The 25,075-nt window shown below is 46.9% G+C and overlaps 1 protein-coding gene across 1 annotated transcript in view; it reads right to left on the bottom strand.

The window, feature by feature from the left end:
• HS2ST1 (heparan sulfate 2-O-sulfotransferase 1) overlaps positions 1-25,075 on the bottom strand; it is a 347,427-nt gene that overhangs the window by 39,104 nt on the left and 283,248 nt on the right. The window contains exons 3-5 of the mRNA XM_063939957.1: positions 21,529-21,614; positions 14,128-14,266; positions 12,415-12,512 (exon numbers count right to left, since the gene is read on the bottom strand). Coding sequence (XP_063796027.1) covers positions 12,415-12,512; positions 14,128-14,266; positions 21,529-21,614 — 323 coding nt within the window. The remainder of the gene's footprint in view (positions 1-12,414; positions 12,513-14,127; positions 14,267-21,528; positions 21,615-25,075) is intronic.

Below are 25,075 nucleotides of genomic sequence, written 5' to 3'. Positions count from 1 at the left end.
GCAGATCAATCGCTCGTGCGAATAGTTATGGACATAAGAAGTTTATGAACATTTACTTTATTTGCACTTTATTACCCATGCGGCGGGAAACCCAGTTTCCCTCCCACCTGAGCTGTTGGAAATAGTCACAGCCCACCTGTATGAATCAACCTATGACCTTTTGTTATAATGCGAAGCCGAATTCCTGTGTCCAATGAACAATGAGATTGTAGGGACCATTGAATTGCATTGTGTGTGGGGCATAAATAGAAAGGCCGATCACATCCAGCTCTTACTCTTCAACGGTTATCATTGCTGAAAATCGGGAGCTGGATGTCCAGAGGCGCATGCGATCGTTTCCTTTGTGCGTAAGTTTTTCTCCGTAATCATACTGTTTCTCTCTTGTTATTATGGGCCATATCTCTCTCTTCTCTTTCTCTCATTTTTCTCTTAAACTTAATTGTATTGTATTTACTGTGTAGTTACCTGGTTAGTTAGTCTATGTTATATTGTAGTGTATGATTTGTATTTGTATTAATTCTTTTGCAAGTATATCATTCAAAATATATATATATTAGGCGTTGGACCCTAAGCCCAGGTATCTGTGTATTTCTTATAGAGTTAAGTATTCTCAGAGCGTCGGTGACGCTCAAACTGCTTTTAAGCTAGTAAGGTTATACTGTGTTGCATTTACACCATATCACTACACAAAGGGTTTACTGCATAATACACTGTTTATGGTTAGATATAAAGGTTTTACATTGCGAGCGTGTGTGCCGCTGGTGATCTCTTCGTGGTCCCGAGCATCCGCTACGCTATAGCGAATCATTACGTTAGTCAACAGCCAATAACGTGCCTGCCTGTGATCTCTTTGCCGTGAGCGAACGTGACGCTTGAGCGTCTCGATCACGGCAAAGCGATTGTTACGCAACTAGCGTACCCTTACGGTACTTCATACGTAGATAGCGTACAGTGTTCTTAGACCTCATAAAGGGTATTATATAAGATAAATATTTAGATTTATCAAGGCAGAGTCCCCTTTTTACACATTACGGCAGACAGCATCTCCTTTTTACACATTACGGCAGACAGCATCTCCTTTTTACACATTACGGCAGCAGAGTCCCCCTTTTTTACACATTAGGCAGGAGAATCCCCCTTTTTTACACATTAGGCAGGCAGAATCCCCCTTTTTTACACATTACGGCAGCAGAGTCCCCCTTTTTTTTTTACACACTACGGCAGCAGAGTCCCCCTCTTTTTTTTTTTTTTTTTTTACACATTAGGCAGGCAGAATCCCCCTTTTTTACACATTACAGTAACAGAGTCCACACATTCCCCCCTGTTTTGCATGAGAGAGAGAGTGAGTGAGTAAGTGTGTGTGTGTCTGCTCTGGAGTGAGTAAGTGTGTGTGTGTGTTCTGTCAGTCACCTGGAGGTGGTTGCAGCATCCAGGCACAGAGCCTCTCCTGGGGTCCGGGACACATGCTGCGGCGACGCTAAAAGCAGCATGAGAGCGGGTCCGGGAGCAACCTCCGACAGCGCTCCACACCCCGCCAGCAGCAGGAGTCCCATTCTCCTGCACTCACAGCGGGACTCCCGGCGGCAGCGGGACACGGGGCAGCCGTTTGCTGATAGATGCGGCTACAGCCGCGCTCCCGCTCCCCTCACATGCAGAGGAGGGAGGCAAGCGGTGGCGCCGGCCCAGGACTTACTGACTGGCCGTACGGGTAGGTGCGCTGCCAGATAGTGCGCCTTGCCCACATTTGCGCTGTGGGCAAGGCCCCCTCAGCACACATCTAGTTACGGCACTGATTGGCCATGCCTCATGGAATCAGGAAATTAAACATGTTAAACTGCCTGATTGCAGTTCCCCACCATTTTCAGTCAGGATTGGGGAATGTGGATTTTTAAACATATTTAATATTCCCGATTCCCTGACCCAGCCATTGGGGGGGGGGGGGGGGGACTGGACATTGCAGCAATTTATTGCTGATGCATGGGAGCCATTAGTCACAATGTGATGTGGCTACTATGCACCAGGAGTCTGTGCTGATTAATGTGATATGTGACACTTGTATATCGTTGTGCCACAGAGTCTCTATCTGTACACGAAGTGCTACAATGTAGCAGCAGCTTTTTTCCAAATACAAGTTCTGTTCTGCTCCGTATACAGACTCAGTCATACACAGATATACAAGTGTCGCATATCACATTATTCCGCACAGTCTCCTGGTGCGTCCTAGTCGCATCCTGTTGCGACAAAGACAATTTTCAGCCCCCAAAAGATGCCTAGCACTAGCAGAGGTGCATAGGACCTGGCGGCTCACTTGCGCCAGGTATCTCACACTGAGTGGTCTATTGAGGCTAGATGTACGAGTTAACATATGTGGCAATATTATACCCACGTGTAGTAAGCATAGGCGTGCGCAGCTGATTTTATTAGGGGGTGCACTGCCGGAGGGGCGTGTCTAGCACCGCCTTTTGGGCGTGTCTAGCACTGCCCTGGGACATGTCTAGCACTATTTCCCATTCCCTCAGTAAAATCACATAGCGTAATCTAATTTCTCCCTAGTTCTTAATAAAGTAAATATAATCCACCCCAGAGAAATAAAATATAATAGTGCGACCATCAGCTGGTACTGACTGCCTGCTATGGCATAACCCTTAGTCCTAGCTGCCACTGCACCCTATTGCTGCTTACACTTCCTCAACCTATCCCTGACCCAGTGGCGGGACTAGAGAGTGGTGAGCCTAGGTGCATATATATTCCTCTCCCTGCCACACACCCCACCCATTGCACCCCCCAGCACCAACACCCTGGTTTTGAGTGGGCCACTCTGAAAAGTATGGGAGATTTAGGGGGGCGAACATTTGGGTTTTAATATAACACAAGTAAAGTTTAAAATTTACATATGTGCCATCAGAACCCTCGTTGGCAGGACACCAGCATTTGTCATGGATGTCCCCATGCTCACCAGTTAACCCTTATTCACATTATGCCACACAGTATGAGACAAAATTCACATTACGCCACACGGTATGAGCGGAAATTCACATTACGCCACATAGTATGAGCCAAATACAGAGTATGCCACACAGTATGAGTGGAAATTCACATTACGCCACATGGTATAAGCGAAAATTTACAGTACGCCACACGGTATGAGCCGAATTCACATTATGCCACATAGTATGAGCCAGATACAGATTACGCCACACAGTATGAGTGGAAATTTACATTACGCCACACGGTATGAGCCGAATTCACATTATGCCACATGGTATGCCCCAGCAGGGTAGGATACCCTTAAAGCCCCACTCAGGAAACTACTAATAAACAGCTAATATATTTTTATAACCCTACTTTTCTTTAATTTTTTTTCCGGAGTACACTTAAAGATCTTATATACTTTTTTTTTTTTGGGGGGGGGGGGGGGGGGCAGGTTCATGTACACAGTACATATATGTATACAAAGTCAAACAGACAGTACGTATATTGCCCCTGGCTGGCCCCTGTCTTTCCTCTACAGGAGCAGGCTCAGCTGCAGCACTGCAGTTAACTTACTTTAGTCACTGACTGAGCGGTGACAGTTACTTTCTCAGTCTCAGCTGAACCGTCTGCTGAGCTGAATTTGTCCTCGGGTCCGTGACTCCTCCTGATTGAAAGGAACGCTGTGCGGCTGTGGTGGCACTCAATGGAGAGAGAGCGGGAAGGGTGGGTGGCATGATCTCCTGTCACACCGCGTGGCGGAGCTGGGAGGAGGTTTTTACTTCAGTCATTCACCCACTGCCGAGTGTAGCCGCGCTGGTCAGTCCCATCCCAGACAATCAGTCCGTCCGGTGGGGCAGGGCAGGGTGGCGCAGCAGGAGAGGGAGGAGGAACAGGCATGGAGCATCAGATGATCACTGTGCTGCAGGGGGTGCCGGACATTAGGGGGTGCCTGTGCGCACCAGGCACCCCCCGTGCGCACGCCTATGGTAGTAAGGGAGAACAGCGGCAAAGCCCCATTGACATCCGCCAACCTAAATTCTGGTGGCCTAAGCATAACTTACTACAATTAAGGACATGGATAGGCTCTTTATCCAGGAACCTATTACCCAGAGAGTTCTGAAAACCAGGTAGGAATAACAGAGAGATATGTTTACTGCTCTGTGAAAGCGTCATATTATTAAGAAAATTCAATAAGTGAATCCTCCTGTCAATATGAGGAGCTCTGCTAAATAAATGAAATAGGATGAGAACAATATGGGAAGTGTAGTGGAAAGACGGTGTTAATTTATCCAGGGTAAGAGAGAAGCTTTCCCGAGTGGGCCCTCTCTACCCTTTATCTCCCTTTTCTATCTCCCTCCTTCAGACTAGTCTGTACTTTCTGTTTTATATACAAATGTATTTTGTATGGATATGTTTCTGACAGTACAGCACTGCTCACCCTGGTGGCGCCTTACAAATACATAGTCATGATAATATACCTACTTTATATACACTGTAACAAAAGCACTTGTACAATATGTAAATATATATGTACATCTAAAAATTCTACATACAGTCATTTATAACTGTACATACACTACATAATCCTACATATGCACACGCAAGATTAGGCACTTGTGTGTTAAAAAAAACCCAGAAAAAACAAAACAAAACACTTTGGGTTTAAAAAGGAAAACTCTAAATAAAGTGTAAAGAGGTGGTCTGGAAATATTGTCTTTGAAGCAGGTACAGTAATCCGATCTTAATTCACAGTGTGATCCCTTTGTCTATGGCCAAAAGCATTAATTTGCCTTCAGCTTAAACAGCCCATTTAAATGATAGACATATGTAAAATTGTGCCTGAAAAATTCCATGAATTTGCAGACAAAGGAACACAAATTACTGTAATAACTGTGCAGGGTTATCAAGTTTATAATTCTCTCAAATTTGTTTCTGCTAACGCAGAAAGAAAGCAGGTTTTGTACTGTAGCTCTCCATCTTTGAAACATGTTTTCATCATACACTGGTCTGTATGCTATATGTAAGCAGAATGCCAAGCCTCTTTATATTTTATTGATCTAAAGGGCCCCCCCATACATCTACTCACCATTTCCCTAACCACTTCCCATTTCCAGAACCGCCAATCGACAACCCATGATAATTGGTGATCTGTCTGGGAAATTCTTCATGTTAAAAATTCCCGATTTGCAGATCCAGACCATTTTTGGTCAGGATAGGGAAACCGATAGTTTTAAACTTGTTGAATATTCCCAATTCCCCAACCAAACTCATCTTCTAAGGTACTATTGATATTACATTTCAAATGTGATTATTGGGTATAGGTTGCACTAGCCAAATCAATTTTGCTCCCATTATAACAGATGTAACTAGTTTTGAAAAAATAGTAGGCATTTTTACTCTAGTCCAGAGGTTCTAAAATGCAGTCCTCAAGAGACCCCAATGGTCCAGGTTTTACATTTATCCATGCTTGGCCACAGGTGACTTAATTAGCACCTCAGTCAATTTAATTTAACCATCTCTGCTGAGCCATGGATATACCTAAAACCTGGACACTTGAGGACCACATTTGAGAACCTCTGCTCTAGTCATAGTCACTTAGGCATATTCAGTTAACTGTGTGGCTTGCTGCGGGCGGGTAGCCTTGAGTTTAAATAAGGGGAGTCATTCAATTTTAATCCATTTCTCCCACAGTAAGCTTACAGCTAACACGTGTTAACCCATAGTTTCCGGGTTAAGTGACCGGATCTATGCATTAATGCACTTGCAGAGCCCTACGTACTGCGTATTTCTGTTAGCACACCATTAGGTAAAAGGTCTACTGTGGGCTGCAACTGAATAGCCCCGGGCACTGCTACAAGCCCATGATAATGGCTAATAATGGATAGTGGCAAATTAAATATGCCACTTAATACAGGTTGAGTCTCCCTTATCCAAAATGCTTGGGACCAGAGGTATTTTGGATATTGGATTTTTCCATATTTTGGAATAATTGCATACCACAATGAGAAATCATAGTGATGGGACCTAAAGCTAGGCACAGAATGCATTTATGTTTCATATACACCTTATACACACAGCCTGAAGGTAATTTTAGCCAATATTTTTTATAGCTTTGTGCATTAAACAAAGTATGTGTACATTCACACAATTCATTTATGTTTCATATACACCTTATACACAAAGCCTGAAGGTCATTTAATACAATATTTTTAATAACTTTGTGTATTAAACAAAGTTTGTGTACATTGAGCCATCAAAAAAATAAGAATTTACTTACCGATAATTCTATTTCTCGGAGTCCGTAGTGGATGCTGGGGTTCCTGAAAGGACCATGGGGAATAGCGGCTCCGCAGGAGACAGGGCACAAAAGTAAAGCTTTTACAGGTCAGGTGGTGTGTACTGGCTCCTCCCCCCATGACCCTCCTCCAGACTCCAGTTAGGTACTGTGCCCGGACGAGCGTACACAATAAGGGAGGATTTTGAATCCCGGGTAAGACTCATACCAGCCACACCAATCACACCGTACAACTTGTGATCTAAACCCAGTTAACAGTATGATAACAGAGGAGCCTCTGAAAGATGGCTTCCTAAACAATAACCCGAATTAGTTAACAATAACTATGTACAAGTATTGCAGATAATCCGCACTTGGGATGGGCGCCCAGCATCCACTACGGACTCCGAGAAATAGAATTATCGGTAAGTAAATTCTTATTTTCTCTATCGTCCTAAGTGGATGCTGGGGTTCCTGAAAGGACCATGGGGATTATACCAAAGCTCCCAAACGGGCGGGAGAGTGCGGATGACTCTGCAGCACCGAATGAGAGAACTCCAGGTCCTCCTTTGCCAGGGTATCAAATTTGTAAAAATTTACAAACGTGTTCTCCCCTGACCACGTAGCTGCTCGGCAGAGCTGTAATGCCGAGACCCCTCGGGCAGCCGCCCAAGATGAGCCCACCTTCCTTGCGGAATGGGCCTTAACAGATTTAGGCTGTGGCAGGCCTGCCACAGAATGTACAAGTTGAATTTTGTTACAAATCCAACGAGCAATCGACTGCTTAGAAGCAGGTGCACCCAACTTGTTGGGTGCATACAGTATAAACAGCGAGTCAGATTTTCTGACTCCAGCCGTCCTTTAAATGTATATTTTTAAGGCTCTGACAACGTCCAACAACTTGGAGTCCTTCAAGTCGTCTGTAGCCGCAGGCACTACAATAGGCTGGTTCAGGTGAAACGCTGATACCACCTTAGGGAGAAAATGCGGACGCGTCCGCAGCTCTGCCCTATGTCGAATGGAAAATTAAATAAGGGCTTTTATAAAACAAAGCCGCCAGTTCAGATACTCTCCCGGCCGAAGCCAGGGCCAGTAACATAGTCACTTTCCATGTGAGATATTTCAAATCCACATTCTTTAGTGGTTCAAACCAATTGGATTTGAGGAAATCTAAAACTACATTTAGATCCCACGGTGCCACCTTAGGCACCACAGGAGGCTGTATATGCAGTACTCCTTTGATAAAAATCTGGACCTCAGGGACTGAGGCCAATTCTTTTTGGAAGAATATTGATAGGGCCGAAATTTGAACCTTAATAGATCCCAATTTGAGACCCATAGACAATCCTGATTGCAGGAAATGTAGGAAAACGACCCAGTTGAAATTCCTCCATCGGAGCACTCCGCTGCTCGCACCACGCAACATATTTTCGCCAAATACGGCGATAATGCTTCGCGGTGACTTCCTTCCTTGCCTTTATCAAGGTAGGAATGACTTCTTCTGGAATGCCTTTTCCTTTTAGGATCTGGCATTGAAACGCCATGCCGTCAAACGCAGCCGCGGTAAGTCTTGAAAAAGACAAGGACCCTGCTGAAGCAGGTCCCTTCTCAGAAGTAGAGGCCACGGATCGTCCGTGACCACCTCTTGAAGTTCCGGGTACCAAGTCCTTCTTGGCCAATCCGGAGCCACTAGTCTTACTCCTCTTTGCCGTATAATCCTCAATACCTTTGGTATGAGAGGCAGAGGAGGAAACATATATACCGACTGGTACACCCAAGGTGTTACCAGCGCGTCCACAGCTATTGCCTGCGGATCTCTTGACCTGGCGCAATACCTGTCCAGTGTTTTGTTGAGGCGAGACGCCATCATGTCCACCATTGGTTTTACCCAACGGTTTAATAGCATGTGGAAAACTTCTGGATGAAGTCCCCACTCTCCCGGGTGAAGGTCGTGTCTGCTGAGGAAGTCTGCTTCCCAGTTGTCCACGCCCGGGATGAATACTGCTGACAGTGCTATCACGTGATTCTCCGCCCAGCGAAGGATCCTGGCAGCTTCTGCCATTGCCCTCCTGCTTCTTGTGCCGCCCTGTCTGTTTACATGGGCGACTGCCGTGATGTTGTCCGACTGGATCAACACCGGTCTTCCTTGAAGCAGAGGTTCCGCCTGGCTTAGAGCATTGTAGATTGCTCTTAGTTCCAGAATGCTTATGTGAAGAGACTTTTTCAGGCTCGACCACACTCCCTGGAAATTTCTTCCCTGTGTGACTGCTCCCCAGCCTCTCAGGCTGGCATCCGTGGTCACCAGGATCCAATCCTGCATGCCGAATCTGCGGCCCTCCAATAGATGAGCCTCCTGCAACCACCACAGAAGGGATACCCTTGTCCTCGGCGACAGGGTTATCCGCAGGTGCATCTGAAGATGCGACCCTGACCATTTTTCCAACAGATCCCTTTGCATGGAATCTGCCGAAAGGGATTGCTTCGTAAGAAGCTACCATTTTTTCCCAGGACTCTTGTGCATTGATGTACAGACACCTTTCCTGGTTTTAGGAGGTTCCTGACCAGGTCAGATAACTCCTTGGCTTTTTCTTCGGGAAGAAAAACCTTTTTCTGAACTGTGTCCAGAATCATCCCCAGGAACAGCAGACGAGTTGTCGGCATTAATTGGGATTTTGGAATATTCAGAATCCATCCGTGCTGCTTTAGCACCTCTTGAGATAGTGCTAAACCCATCTCTAGCTGTTCTCTGGACCTTGCCCTTATTAGGAGATCGTCCAAGTATGGGATAATTAATACGCCTTTTCTTCGAAGAAGAAATATTATCTCGGCCATTACCTTTGTAAAGACCCGAGGTGCCGTGGACAAACCAAACGGCAGCGTCTGAAACTGATAGTGACAGTTTTGTACAACGAACCTGAGGTACCCCTGGTGTGAGGGGTAATTGGAACGTGGAGATACGCATCCTTGATGTCCAAGGATACCATAAAGTCCCCTTCTTCCAGGTTCGCTATCACTGCTCTGAGTGACTCCATCTTGAACTTGAACTTCTTTATGTACAGGTTCAAGGACTTCAGATTTAGAATAGGCCTTACCGAGCCATCCGGCTTCGGTACCACAAAAAGAGTGGAATAATACCCCTTCCCTTGTTGTAGAAGAGGTACCTTGACTATCACCTGCTGAGAATACAGCTTGTGAATGGCTTCCAAAACCGTCTCCCTTTCTGAGGGGGACGTTGGTAAAGCAGACTTCAGGAAACGGCGAGGTGGCTCTGTCTCTAATTTCAACCTGTACCCCTGAGATATTATCTGCAGGATCCAGGGATTTACCTGCGAGTGAGCCCACTGCGCGCTGTAATTCTTGAGACGACCGCCTACCGCCCCCGAGTCCGCTTGCGAAGCCCCAGCGTCATGCTGAGGCTTTTGTAGAAGCCGGGGAGGGCTTCTGTTCCTGGGAAGGAGCTGCCTGTTGCTGTCTCTTCCCTCGACCTCTGCCTCGTGGCAGATATGAATAGCCCTTTGCTCTCTTATTTTTAAAGGAACGAAAGGGCTGCGGTTGAAAGGTCGGTGCCTTTTTCTGTTGGGGAGTGACTTGAGGTAGAAAGGTGGATTTCCCGGCCGTAGCCGTGGCCACCAAATCCGATAGACCGACCCCAAATAACTCCTCTACGCATCGCCTGTCCACTGTCGTGTCCATAAAGCTCTTCTGGCCGAAATGGACATAGCACTTACCCGTGATGCCAGTGTGCAGATATCTCTCTGTGCATCACGCATATAAAGAAATGCATCCTTTATTTGTTCTAACGACAGTAAAATATTGTCCCTGTCCAGGGTATCAATATTTTCGATCAGGGACTCTGACCAAACTACCCCAGCACTGCACATCCAGGCAGTCGCAATAGCTGGTCGTAGTATAACACCTGCATGTGTGTATATACCTTTTTGGATATTTTCCATCCTCCTATCTGATGGATCTTTAAGTGCGGCCGTCTCAGGAGAGGGTAACGCCACTTGTTTTGATAAGCGTGTTAGCGCTTTGTCCACCCTAGGGGGTGTTTCCCAGCCCTCCCTAACCTCTGGCGGGAAAGGGTATAAAGCCAATAACTTCTTTGAAATTAGCAGTTTTTTATCGGGGCACCCCACGCTTCATCACACACGTCATTTAATTCTTCTGATTCGGTAAAAACTACTGGTAGTTTTTTCACACCCCACATAATACCCTGTTTAGTGGTACCTGTAGTATCAGCTAAATGTAACATCTCCTTTATTGCCAAAATCATATAACGTGTGGCCCTACTGGAAAATACGGTTGATTCGTCACCTTCACCACCGGAATCAGTGCCTGTGTCTGGGTCTGTGTCGACCGACTGAGGCAAGGGGCGTTTTACAGCCCCTGACGGTGTTTGAGGCGCCTGGACAGGCACTAATTGAGTGTCCGGCCGCCTCATGTCGGCAAACGACTGCTTAAGCGAGTTGACGCTATCCCGTAATTCCACAAATAAAGGCATCCATTCTGGTGTCGACCCCCTAGGAGGTGACATCCTCATATTTGGCAATTGCTCCGCCTCCACACCAATAACGTCCTCATACATGTCGACACACACGTACCGACACACAGCAGACACACAGGGAATGCTCTATACGAAGACAGGACCCACCAGCCCTTTGGGGAGACAGAGGGAGAGTCTGCCAGCACACACCAAAAAACGCTATATATGACAGGGATAGCCTTATGATTAAGTGCTCCCTTATAGCTGCTTTTATATTAATATATTGCCATTTATTTTGCCCCCCCTCTCTGTTATACCCTGTTTCTGTAGTGCAGTGCAGGGGAGAGACCTGGGAGCCTTCCTGACCAGCGGAGCTGTGACAGAAAATGGCGCCGTGTGCTGAGGAGATAGGCCCCGCCCCTTTTTCGGCGGGCTCGTCTCCCGCTATTTAGTACATTTAGGCAGGGGTAAATATCTCCATATAGCCTCTGGGGCTATATGTGAGGTATTTTTAGCCTTTTTAAAGGTTTTCATTTGCCTCCCAGGGCGCCCCCCCCCCAGCGCCCTGCACCCTCAGTGACTGCCGTGTGAAGTGTGCTGAGAGGAAAATGGCGCACAGCTGCAGTGCTGTGCGCTACCTTAAGAAGACTGCAGGAGTCTTCAGCCGCCGATTCTGGACCTCTTCTTGCTTCAGCATCTGTGAGGGGGCCGGCGGCGTGGCTCCGGTGACCATCCAGGCTGTACCTGTGATCGTCCCTCTGGAGCTTCATGTCCAGTAGCCAAGAAGCCAATCCATCCTGCACGCAGGTGAGTTCACTTCTTCTCCCCTCTGTCCCTCGTTGCAGTGATCCTGTTGCCAGCAGGAATCACTGTAAAATAAAAAACCTAAGCTAAACTCTCTAAGCAGCTCTTTATGAGAGCCACCTAGAATTGCACCCTTCTCGGCCGGGCACAAAAATCTAACTGGAGTCTGGAGGAGGGTCATGGGGGGAGGAGCCAGTACACACCACCTGACCTGTAAAAGCTTTACTTTTGTGCCCTGTCTCCTGCGGAGCCGCTATTCCCCATGGTCCTTTCAGGAACCCCAGCATCCACTTAGGACGATAGAGAAACAAAGGTTTCACTATCTCACTCTCACTCAAAAAAGTCCGTATTTCGGAATATTTGGATATGGGATACTCAACCTGTATATGCATTCTAGTGGTTTAATACAGAAGATAAATGCACCTCTTATTTACATAAAGATGCAATATGTGGACTGAATGTATGTTGGTGAAAATACAGTCTTCCAATTACTAATAAGTCTGTCAATTCACTGGACATTAGTAAATGCGGCACCCCGTCTCAGTGACAAGACAGAGAATGCAGTTTTATAAATAAGCTCGGAACCAAACATTTCTTTAGCACAAAAACTACCTGGCTTAATTGTGCGCAGGTGACCAGTACACTTTAACAAACCATTTCCCAAGTTAAGGTTCTAGCTGAAATTAATTCCTTTATGTAAAAAAATAAAATAAGCAGAGTCTCCCTCTAAAGACTCATGATCACCAAATAAGTTACCGGAGATCCTTTAAATTATTTATCTTTAATGTACTTCTCAAGTACAAATTCTGATTTGTTAAGTACCGATTACAGTGATAAGATACTTAATTAATAAGTTAAGCCAATTTTCCCTCCTTACCAGCATTCTGAGCTGTGGCCGCAGAAGAACGGGATCTGGAGCCAAAGTTTCTCTGGAGCGCAGTCAGATCCTCCAGCTGCTACACATTCATCAAAGGTCTGGAAGATAAAGATGTATCGTGAGATGGAAATGCCAAAAATATCACAAAGCATTAACCCTTCTCTGAGTGATAAGTCTGTGTACCTGTCAATGAAAGGGTTAATTACTGAATACTACAGGTGAACCTGCAGTACTGTGCAAAAGTTTTAGGCAGGTGTGGAAATAATGCTGCAAATTGAGAATGCTTTCAAAAACAGAAGGGTGATAGTTTATTTAAACCAATTAACAAAATGCAAAACGGCAATGAACAGAAATCTAAATCAAATCAAAATTTGGTGTGACTACCTTTTGCCTTCAAAACAGCATCAATTCTTGGAGGTACACTTGCACACAGTTTTTGAAGGAACTCCGCAGAGGGGTTGTTCCAAGCATCTTTGAAAACTAACCACATATATGTTTTGTGGATTTAGGCTTGCTCAAATCCTTCTTTCTCTTCATGTAATCCCAGACAGACTCGATCATGTTGAGAACAGGGCTCTGTGGGGACCACATCACCACTTCCAGGACTCCTTGTTCTTCTTTATGCTGAAGATAGTTCTTAATGACATTGGCTGTATGTTTGGGGTCATTGTCCTACTGCAGAATAACATTGGAGTCAATTAGATGCCTCCCTGGTGGGTATTGCATTATGGATAAATACCTGCCTGTATTTCTCAGCATTGAGGACAGCGTTAATTCTGACCAAATACCCAACTTAATTTGCTGCAATGCAGCCCCAAACTTGCAAAGAACCTCTACCATTCTTCACTGTTGCCTGCAGATACTCATTATTGTACAGCTTTCCAGCTCTTCGGTGAACAAACTGCCTTCTGTTACAGCCAAATATATCAAATTTTGACTCATCAGTCCAGAGCACCTGCTGCCAGTTTTCTCCACCCCAGTTTTCTGCATAGAGTCACTTGGCCTTGTTTCCACCTAAAAGGTATAGCTTTTTGGACGCAACTCTTCTATGAAGACCACTTCTGTACAGACTTCTCCTAACAGTATATAGGTGTACCTAGGTCCCACTGGTTTCTGCCAGTTCTGAGCTGATGGCACTGATGGACATCTTCCGATTTTGAAGGGAAGACAGCATGATGCGCTAAGTTTAATCTGATGCGCTAAGTTTCCTTGGTCAACCACTGCGTCTAGGATCCTCAACATTGCCCGTTTCTTTGTGCTTCAATGCTGAGAAATGCAGGCAGGTATTTATCCATCATGCAATACAATCAGGGAGGTGTCTGATTGGCTCCAAATTTATTCTGCAGCAGGACAATAACTCCAAACATACAGCCATTGTCATTAAGAACTATCTTCAGCGTAAAGAACAAGGAGTCCTGGAAGTGATGATATCACCCCCACAGGGCCCTGATCTCAACATCAGCTATAATTAGCACACATGTAAGAAAAATAGGGAAAAACAAATTTTAATGGTGGAAATATTTTAGGGTGTTTATTTAATACCACCCCATAATATTGGAACTGAATGGATAAATGATAACAGTGGGGCACAAGGTAAAGACCCTTGTAGTCCCCTGTATGTTACGTTGAAATTTAATCGTAAACTGGAATCAGCATCTAAGTTATTTACAGCTAAAAACACATTAGATAAAACACCAACCACCACTCTTGTACCTTCTTATCTCCTTGCTTTCGCCGGCGCAGACCTGGCCTGTAGTCATCACCAAAACGCAGGAAATAGTAGTACGAAACCAGCCTCTCTATAGGATCCCTTATTACATTTATATAAATAGGTTTTTTCTTTACGCCAAATCTGAAATTTGAAAAACAGAAGAAGAAAAAATTGTTGTTAAAATCTTCACAAGAAATACAAAATGCACGGAGCAAACAAACTAGAGTAACGGGCCAGCACTTCTTCTGCCACTAAACTACAACTGCCATGGTGATTAGAAGGCAAGAACCGAAGCACCACCGGAGGTAGATCAGCAACTGCAGTGCTACACATTACCTAGATTTGAAGGCTAATAAGAGACAGGACTTTTTTTTGTAAGGAAACAAACGTTTCCTTACAAAAAAAACATAGAATTTGACAGCACATCTAGTCTGCCCCATAATTTTATCCTTTAGATAATCTCACCCTTTTTAATCCTTAGTTCTCTGCAAGGATATTCATGTCTATCCTAAGCATGTTTAAATTGTTCTACTGCCTTAAGGTGGGTACACACTATTAGATATATCTGCAGATCAATTGATCTGCAGATATATCTATGTACGGATCGGGGCAGTGTGCTGTGCATACACACAGCCCGATCCGTCGGGGGACTGACGTCATGAACTGGGCGGGCGCTCGCGCCCGCCCAGTTCACCTGTCAATCACCGCCAGCCGCCGCAGCATGTGTACGGGCGGTCGGACGACCGCCCCGTACACACACAGCGACGCGCCAATATATCATTAGATATATTGGCTGTCGGTTGTGCTGCGCGGCCGACGCGATACGTCTGTGAACGACGGAGTTCACAGACGTATCGCCCGTACACACTGGCCGACGGTCCCGCGATGTATCGGCCGTTCAAGAGAACGGCCGAAACATCGACCAGTGTGTACAGCCTTTAGCCTCTACCAACTCTGATGGGAGCGTCCATTCACCTGACAACTCTAATATGTGAGGAAATGCAGAGATTAAACCCCACATTTCTACAACTTTAAAACCACAGTGGTTTGCCATCGGTCTAGCCGCAAAATCATTCAACGCAAGGGGTCGGGTTAAACAGTTCTGCAGGTTTTACAAATAGACCAAAAATAAAAATAAGATTTTACTCACCGGTAAATCTATTTCTCGTAGTCCGTAGTGGATGCTGGGACTCCGTAAGGACCATGGGGATTAGCGGCTCCGCAGGAGACTGGGCACAACTAAAGAAAGCTTTAGGACTACCTGGTGTGCACTGGCTCCTCCCACTAAGACCCTCCTCCAGACCTCAGTTAGGATACTGTGCCCGGAAGAGCTGACACAATAAGGAAGGATTTTGAATCCCGGGTAAGACTCATACCAGCCACACCAATCACACCGTATAACTCGTGATACTATACCCAGTTAACAGTATGATAACAACTGAGCCTCTCAACAGATGGCTCAACAATAACCCTTTAGTTTAGTTAGGCAATAACTATATACAAGTATTGCAGACAATCCGCACTTGGGATGGGCGCCCAGCATCCACTACGGACTACGAGAAATAGATTTACCGGTGAGTAAAATCTTATTTTCTCTAACGTCCTAAGTGGATGCTGGGACTCCGTAAGGACCATGGGGATTATACCAAAGCTCCCAAACGGGCGGGAGAGTGCGGATGACTCTGCAGCACCGAATGAGCAAACTCTAGGTCCTCCTCAGCCAGGGTATCAAACTTGTAGACTCTTGCAAGAGTGTTTTAACCCGACCAAGTAACAGCTCGGCAAATTTGTAAAGCCGAGACCCCTCGGGCAGGCGCCCAAGAAGAGCCCACTTTCCTCGTGGAATGGGCTTTCACAGATTTAGGGTGAGGCATTCCAGCCGCAGAATGTGCAAGTTGAATCGTGCTACAGATCCAGCGAGCAATAGTCTGCTTAGAAGCAGGAGCACCCAGCTTGTTGGGTGCACACAGGATAAATAGCGAGTCAGTTTTCCTGACTCCAGCCGTCCTGGAAACATATACTTTTCAGGGCCCTGACTACGTCCAGAAAACTTGGAATCCTCAAAGTCCCAAGTAGCCGCAGGCACCACAATAGGTTGGTTCACATGAAAAACTGATACCACCTTAGGAAGGAATTGGGAATGAGTCCTCAATTCCGCCTTATCCATATAGAATACAGATAAGGGCATTTGTATGACAAAGCCGCCAATTCTGATACACGCCTGGCCGATGCCACGGCCCACAGCATGACCACTTTCCACGTGAGGTATTGTAGCTCCACGGATTTAAGTGGCTCAACTCAATGCGACTTCAGGAAATCCAACACTACGTTGAGATCCCACGGTGCCACTAGAGGCACAAACGGGGGTTGACTATGCAGCACTCCCTTAACAAAAGTCTGAACTTCAGGCAGTGAAGCCAGTTCTATTTTGGAAGAAAATCGATAGAGCCGAAATCTGGACCTTAATGGAACCCAATTTTAGGCCCATAGTCACCTCTGACTTGTAGGAAGTGCAGAAAACGACCTAGCTGAAATTCCTCCTTTGGGGCCTTACTGGCCTCACAGCACGCAACATATTTCCACCATATGCGGTGATAATGGTTTGCGTTCACTTCTTTCCTAGCTTTAAATAGCGTAGGGATAACTTCCTCCGGAATGCCCTTTTCCTTCAGGATCCGGCGTTCAACCGCCATGCTGTCAAACGCAGCCGCGGTACGTCTTGGAACAGACAGGCCCCCTGCTGCAGCAGGTCCTGTCTGAGCGGCAGAGGCCATGGGTCCTCTGAGATCATTTCTTGGAGTTCTGGGTACCAAGCTCTTCTTGGCCACCCGGAACAATGAGTATAGTTCTTACTCCTCTCCTTCTTATTATTCTCATTACCCTGGGTATGAGAGGCAGAGAAGGGAACACATACACCGACTGGTACACCCACGGTGTTACCAGAGCGTCTACAGCTATTGCCTGAGGGTCCCTTGACCTGGCGCAATATCTTTGTAGCTTGTTGTTGAGGCGGGACGCCATCCTGTCCACCTGTGGCCTTTCCCCACGGTGTACAATCATTTGGAAGACTTCTGGATGAAGTCCCCACTCTCTCGGGTGGAGGTCGTGTCTGCTGAGAAAGTTCTCAGTTGTCCACTCCGGGAATGAACACTGCTGACAGTGCTAACACATGATTTTCCGCCCATCGGAGAATCCTTGTGGCTTCTGCCATCGCCATCCTGCTTCTTGTGCCGCCCTGTCGGTTTACATGAGCGACCGCCGTGATGTTGTCTGACTGGATCAGCACCGGCCGGTGTTGAGGCAGGGGTCTAGCCTGACTTAGGGCATTATAAATGGCCCAAAGTTCCAGAACATTTATGTGTAGGGAAGTCTCCTGACTTTTCCATAGGCCTTGGAAGTTTCTTCCCTGTGTGACTGCCCCCCAGCCTTGAAGGCTGGCATCCGTGGTCACCAGGACCCAGTCCTGTATGCCGAATCCGCGGCCCCCTAGAAGATGTGCAGTCACCACCACAGCGACACCCTGGCCCTTGGAGACAGGGTTATCCGCCGATGCATCTGAGAATGCGACCCGGACCACTTGTCCAACAGATCCCACTGGAAGATCCTTGCATGGGACTTGGCGAATGGAAATTCTTCGTAAGAAGCTACCATCTTTCCCAAGGCTCGCATGCATAGATGCACCGATACCTGTATTTGTATTAGGAGGTCTCAGTCTAGAGACGCCAACTCCTTGGACTTCTCCTCCGGGAGAAACCCTTTTTATCCTGTTCTGTGTCCAGAACCATACCCAGGTACAGTAGACGCGTCGTAGGAACCAGCTGTGACTTTGGAATATTCAGAATCCAGCCGTGCTGTTGTAGCACTTCCCGAGATAGTGCTACTCCGACGAACAACTGCTCCCTGGACCTCGCCTTTATAAGGAGATCGTCCAAGTACGGGATAAGTACTTCGGCAATTACCTTGGTAAATACCCTCGGTGCCGGGGACAGACCAACGGCAACGTCTGGAATTGGTAATGACAATCCTGTACCACAATTTTGAGGTACACCTGGTGCGAGGGTAAATAGGGACATGCAGGTAAGTATCCTTGATGTCCAGTGATACCCTGAAATTTTCCAGGCTTGCAATAATCGCCCTGAGCGATTCCATTTTGAACTTGAACCTTCGTATATAAGTGTTCAAGGATTTCAATTTTAGAATGGGTCTCACCGAACCGTCTGGTTTCGGTACCACAACATTTTGGAATAGTAACCCCGACCTTGTTGAAAGAGGGGTACCTTGATTTCACCCTGCTGGAAGTACAGCTTGTGAATTGCCGCCAGTACTACCTTTCTCCGAGGGCAGCAGGCAAGGCTGATGTGAGGCAACGGCGAGGGGGAGTCGTCTCGAACTCCAGCCTGTATCCCTGTGATACTACTTGCAGAACCTAGGGATCCACCTGTGGGCAAGCCCACTGATCCCTGCAGTTCCCGAGACGCGCCCCCACCGCACCTGTCTCCACCTGTGGAGCCCCAGCGTCATGCGGTGGACTCAGAGGAAGCGAGGGAAGATATTTGATCCTGGAACTGGCTGACTGGTGCAGCTTTTTCCTTCTTCCCTTGTCTCTGTGCAGAAAGGAAGCGCCTTTGACCCGCTTGCTTTTCTGAAGCCGAAAGGACTGTACCTGAAAATACGGTGCTTTCTTTAGGCTTTTGTGAGGAAACCGGAGGTAAAATTTTTTCTTCCCAGCTGTTGCTGTGGATACGAGGTCCCAGAGACCATCCCCAAACAATTCCTCACCCTTATAAGGCAGAATCTCCATGTGCCTTTTAAATGCAGCATCACCTGTCCACTGCCGGGTTTCTACTATCCTGGCAGAATGGACATTGCATTAATTCTGGATGCCAGCCGGCAAATATCCCTCTGTGCATCCTTTATATATAAGACAACGTCTTAAATATGCTCAATGTTAGCAAATATTATTATCCCTGTCTTAGCGTATTAATATTATCTGACAGGGTGTCAGACCACGCTGCAGCAGCACTATTTATGCTGAGGCAATTGCAGGTTTCAGTATATAACCTGAGTGTGTAAATACAGACTTCAGGATCGCCTCCTGCTTTTTATCAGCAGGTTCCTTCAAGGTGGCCGTATCCTAAGACGGCAGTGCCACCTTTTGACAAACGTGTGAGCGCCTTATCCACCCTAAGGGATATCTCCCAACGTGACCTATCCTCTGGCGGGAAAGGGTACGCCATCAGTAACTTTTTAGAAATAACCAGTTTCTTATCGGGGGAAACCACGCTTCTTTACACACTTCATTCATTCATCTGATGGGGGAACAAAACAGTGGCTGTTTTTTCTCCCCAAAAATAAAACCCCTTTTATGTGGTACTTGGGTTTATGTCAGAAAATGCGTAACACATTTTTCATTGCCGAGATCATGTAACGGATGTTCCTAGTGGATTGTGTATATGTCTCAACCTCGTCGACACTGGAGTCAGACTCCGTGTCCACATCTGTGTCTGCCATCTGAGGTAACGGGCGTTGTTTTGAGCCCCTGATGGCCTTTGAGACGCCTGGGCAGACGCGGGCTGAGAAGCCGGCTGTCCCACAGCTGTTACGTCATCCAGCCTTTTATGTAAGGAGTTGACACTGTCGGTTAATACCTTCCACCTATCCATCCACTCTGGTGTCGGCCCCACAGGGGGCGACATCCCATTTATCGGCCTCTGCTCCGCCTCCACGTAACCTTCCTCATCCAACATGTCGACACAGCCGTACCGACACACCGCACACACACAGGGAATGCTCTGACTGAGGACAGGACCCCACAAAGTCCTTTGGGGAGACCGAGAGAGAGTATGCCAGCACACACCAGAGCGCTATATAATGCAGGGATTAACACTATAACTGAGTGATTTTTCCCCAAATAGCTGCTTGTATACATATATTGCGCCTAAATTTAGTGCCCCCCCTCTCTTTTTAACCCTTTGAGCCTGAAAACTACAGGGGAGAGCCTGGGGAGCTGTCTTCCAGCTGCACTGTGAAGAGAAAATGGCGCCAGTGTGCTAAGGGAGAAGCCCCGCCCCCTTTTCGGCGGACTTTCTCCCGCTTTTTCTGTGATACTGGCAGGGGTAATTTTACATCTATATAGCCTCTGGGACTATATATGATGTATATTTTGCCAGCCAAGGTGTTATTTATTGCCCTCAGGGTGCCCCCCCCCCAGCGCCCTGCACCCATCAGTGACCAAAGTGTGAGGTGTACATGAGGAGCAATGGCGCACAGCTGCAGTGCTGTGCGCTACCTTGGTGAAGACCGAAGTCTTCTGCCGCCGATTTTCCGGACCTTCTTCGTGCTTCTGGCTCTGTAAGGGGGAAGGCGGCGCGGCTCCGGGAACGAACACCAAGGTCTGGTCCTGCGGTCGATCCCTCTGGAGCTAATGGTGTCCAGTAGCCTAAGAAGCCCAAACTACCACCTGTTAGGTAGGTTCGCTTCTTCTCCCCTTAGTCCCTCGCTGCAGTGAGTCTGTTGCCAGCAGATCTCACTGAAAATAAAAAACCTAAATATACTTTCTTTCTAGGTGCTCAGGAGAGCCCCTAGTGTGCATCCAGCTCAGCCGGGCACAGAAATCTAACTGAGGTCTGGAGGAGGGTCTTAGTGGGAGGAGCCAGTGCACACCAGGTAGTCCTAAAGCTTTCTTTAGTTGTGCCCAGTCTCCTGCGGAGCCGCTAATCCCCATGGTCCTTACGGAGTCCCAGCATCCACTTAGGACGTTAGAGAAATAAAATAAAATGCAGCAGATGTTCAGAACAAAAAACTTGGGGTGTTCTGCAGGTTAGATAGATTTTACAAAGTTAAGTAATTCTTCTACCGTTATTTCAGCACTTAGCATGGGTGCACACTAGGGGGCATAGGGCCATATTCAGAGATGGCCGCATTAGGACAGTCGCTGAGTCTTTGTATGCAGCTGCTGTGCTATAATATGCTAATGTTGCAGGAGGAGTCTTGTGTAAGTAAATGCATCCTGCCTACTGTGATCCACTGCTGCATCCGAAGACTCAATATTGGATCATCTCCGTGACCATCAGGTTAGTAGCCCTCAGCTTCCTCAGGGTGGCCGGTGTTTTTAATCAGCCAGTGCCAGTGAAGCTGCATCTAAGAACACAGCCACTGGCCTTGGCACACCCAGAAAACTGTGCAGACGAGCCCGTTTATTAAACGCTGCCCGCCACCGCCCATTCCTCACTACTAAACTGCTGGTTAGGATGCATTGAGAGCAAACTTGCAGACAGATCTGCACGTGCCCAGTACAGATCCTGTTGGGATTGCATACATCTCTGAATTAGGCTTATAGTTCTTTAATGAGATGACACTGAAATAGAATAAAGGAAAGTAACAATTACTGAGAAATATCTTACTTTGCAAAGTCCAAATAAGAAATATGTCCATGGTAGAAGCCAGGTTTCATCTCCCTCCATGAACTTACATTCTTGACAAATCGCATCTGGAAAATAAGAGAATTATAATAAAAATAGGCTGGATGAAGCCAAAGGGTTACGGAAATTGGTTTAAACTCAATCACATAATACGGGTTGCATAAATTTATATATAAAAAACAAATACATACATATATAGCTGCTCATTATGCAATTCCAATGGAAAATATACCAGCATTGACAATGCACTCAACTGCTGCCAGGGAATTTGGATGTGAACCACTATGGCACCCGTAACTCCAGCTGAGCAACGTGATGTCATTTTTGCCTCCGGCACCTAGCAGAAAAAAACCTTTCAGAGATCTTGTAATAAGAATTTAAACCTACCGGTAAATCTTTTTCTCCTAGTCCGTAGAGGATGCTGGGGACTCCGTAAGGACCATGGGGTATAGACGGGCTCCGCAGGAGACATGGGCACTATAAAGAACTTTAGAATGGGTGTGTACTGGCTCCTCCCTCTATGCCCATCCTCCAGACCTCAGTTAGAGAAATTGTGCCCAGAGGAGACGGACAGTACGAGGAAAGGATTTTTGTTAATCCAAGGGCAAGATTCATACCAGCCCACACCATCCACACCGTATAACATGGAATATACGCAACCAGTTAACAGTATGCAACAAAAAGTAACAGGCAAAGACTGATTTCAACTGTAACATAACCCTTATGTAAGCAACAACTATATACAAGCCTTGCAGAAAATAGTCCGCACTGGGACGGGCGCCCAGCATCCTCTACGGACTAGGAGAAAAAGATTTACTGGTAGGTTTAAAATCTTATTTTCTCTTACGTCCTAGAGGATGCTGGGGACTCCGTAAGGACCATGGGGTTTATACCAAAGCTCCAGACTGGGCGGGAGAGTGCGGATGACTCTGCAGCACCAACTGAGCAAACGCAAGGTCCTCATCAGCCAGGGTATCAAACTTATAGAACTTGGCAAAAGTGTTTGAACCCGACCAGGTAGCTGCTCGGCAAAGCTGTAAAGCCGAGATGCCTCGGGCAGCCGCCCAAGAAGAGCCCACCTTCCTAGTGGAATGGGCCTTTACCAAATTTGGTAACGGCAATCCTACCGTAGAATGAGCCTGCTGAATCGTGTTACAGATCCAGCGAGCAATAGCCTGCTTCGAAGCAGGAGCGCCAACTTTGCTGGCTGCATACAGGACAAACAGTGCTTCTGTATTCCTAACCCGAGCCGTCCTGGCTACATAGATTTTTAAGGCCCTGACTACATCTAGGGACTTGGAGTCCTCCAAGTCACCCGTAGCCACAGGCACCACAATAGGTTGGTTCATATGAAATGATGAAACCACCTTGGGCAAAAATTGAGGACGAGCCCTCAACTTCGCTCTATCCACATGGAAAATCAGATAGGGGCTCTTGTGAGACAAGGCCGCCAATTCGGACACCCGCCTCGCAGATGCCAAGGCCAACAACATGACCACCTTCCAAGTGAGAAATTTGAATTCAACCGTCTGAAGCGGTTCAAACCAGTGAGATTTTAGGAACTGTAACACCACGTTAAGGTCCCATGGTGCCACTGGGGTCACAAAAGGAGGCTGGATGTGTAGCACTCCCTTAACAAAAGTTTGGACTTCTGGGAGAGAAGCCAATTCCTTCTGGAAGAATATAGATAGGGCCGAAATCTGTACCTTAATGGAGCCTAGCTTTAGGCCCATATCCACTCCTGTCTGTAGAAAGTGGAGAAAACGGCCCAAGTGGAAATCTTCCGTAGAAGCATTCTTGGCTTCACACCAAGATACATACTCCCTCCAGATACGGTGATAATGTTTCGCCGTCACTTCCTTCCTAGCCTTTATCAGAGTAGGGATGACTTATTCCAGAATACCCTTCCCCGCTAGGATTCGGTGTTCAACCGCCATGCCTTCAAACGTAACCGCGGTAAGTCTTGGAACACGCAAGGTCCCTGCTGCAACAGGTCCTCCCTGAGAGGAAGAGGCCACGGATCTTCTGTGAGCATCTCCTGAAGATCTGAATACCAGGCCCTTCGAGGCCAATCTGGAACAATGAGTATTGTCCGTACTCTTTTTCGTCTTATGATTCTCAATATTTTTGAGATGAGAGGAAGAGGAGGGAACACACAGACCGACTGAAACACCCATGGTGTCACCAGGGCGTCCACCGCTACTGCCTGAGGGTCCCTTGACCTGGCACAATACCACCGAAGCTTCTTGTTGAGGCGTGATGCCATCATGTCTATTTGAGGAAGTCCCCAAAGACTTGTTATTTCTGCAAAGACTTCTTGATGAAGACCCCACTCTCCTGGATGGAGATCGTGTCTGCTGAGGAAGTCTGCTTCCCAGTTGTCCACTCCCAGAATGAATACCGCTGACAGAGCGCTTACTTGATTTTCTGCCCAGCGTAGAATCCTGGTGGCTTCCGCCATTGCCACTCTGCTCCTTGTCCCGCCTTGGCGGTTTACATGAGCCACGGCTGTGACGTTGTCTGATTGAATAAGAACCGGTAGGTCGCGAAGAAGATTCTCCGCTTGTCGTAGGCCATTGTATATGGCCCTTAATTCCAGTATGTTGGTGTGTAGACAAGCCTCCTGGCTTGACCACAGTCCTTGAAAATTCCTTGTGTGACTGCTCCCCATCCTCGGAGGCTCGCGTCAGTGGTCACCAGAACCCAGTTCTGAATGCCGAACCTGCGACCTTCTAGAAGGTGAGCACTCTGCAGCCACCACAGGAGAGACACCCTGGCCCTGGGGGACAGGGTTATTTTCTGATGTATTTGAAGGTGGGACCCGGACCACTTGTCCAGAAGGTCCCACTGAAAAGTCCTCGCATGAAACCTGCCGAAGGGGATGGCCTCGTAGGTCGCCACCATTTTCCCCAGTACTCGAGTGCATTGATGGACTGACACTCTTTTTGGTTTTAACAGGTCTCTGACCATGTTCTGGAGTTCCTGGGCTTTTTCCATCGGGAGAAAAACCCTCTTTTGTTCTGTGTCCAGAATCATGCCTAAGAAAGACAGCCGAGTTGTTGGAACCAACTGTGACTTTTGGTAGATTTAGGATCCAGCCATGTTGCTGCAGCACTCTCAGGGAGAGAGACACGCTTTTCTGCAACTGTTCCTTTGATCTCGCTTTTATCAGGAGATCGTCCAAGTACGGGATAATTGTGACTCCTTGCCTGCGCAGGAGTACCATCATTTCCGCCATTACCTTGGTGAAAACCCTCGGGGCCATTGAAAGCCCAAACGGCAACGTCTGAAATTGGTAATGACAGTCCTGTACAGCGAATCTCAGGTACGCCTGATGAGGAGGATAAACGGGGATATGAAGGTATGCATCCTTTATGTCTAGTGACACCATAAAATCCCCCCCTTCCAGGCTGGAGATCACTGCCCTTAGCGATTCCATCTTGAATTTGAACCTTTTTAAGTACAGGTTCAGTGATTTTAAGTTTAGAATGGGTCTGACCGAGCCATCCGGTTTCGGGACCACAAATAG

This window comes from Pseudophryne corroboree, chromosome 9 (assembly GCF_028390025.1).
Source record: "Pseudophryne corroboree isolate aPseCor3 chromosome 9, aPseCor3.hap2, whole genome shotgun sequence".
Taxonomy (NCBI): domain Eukaryota; kingdom Metazoa; phylum Chordata; class Amphibia; order Anura; family Myobatrachidae; genus Pseudophryne; species Pseudophryne corroboree.
This window is presented reverse-complemented; position numbering and strand designations above follow the sequence as displayed.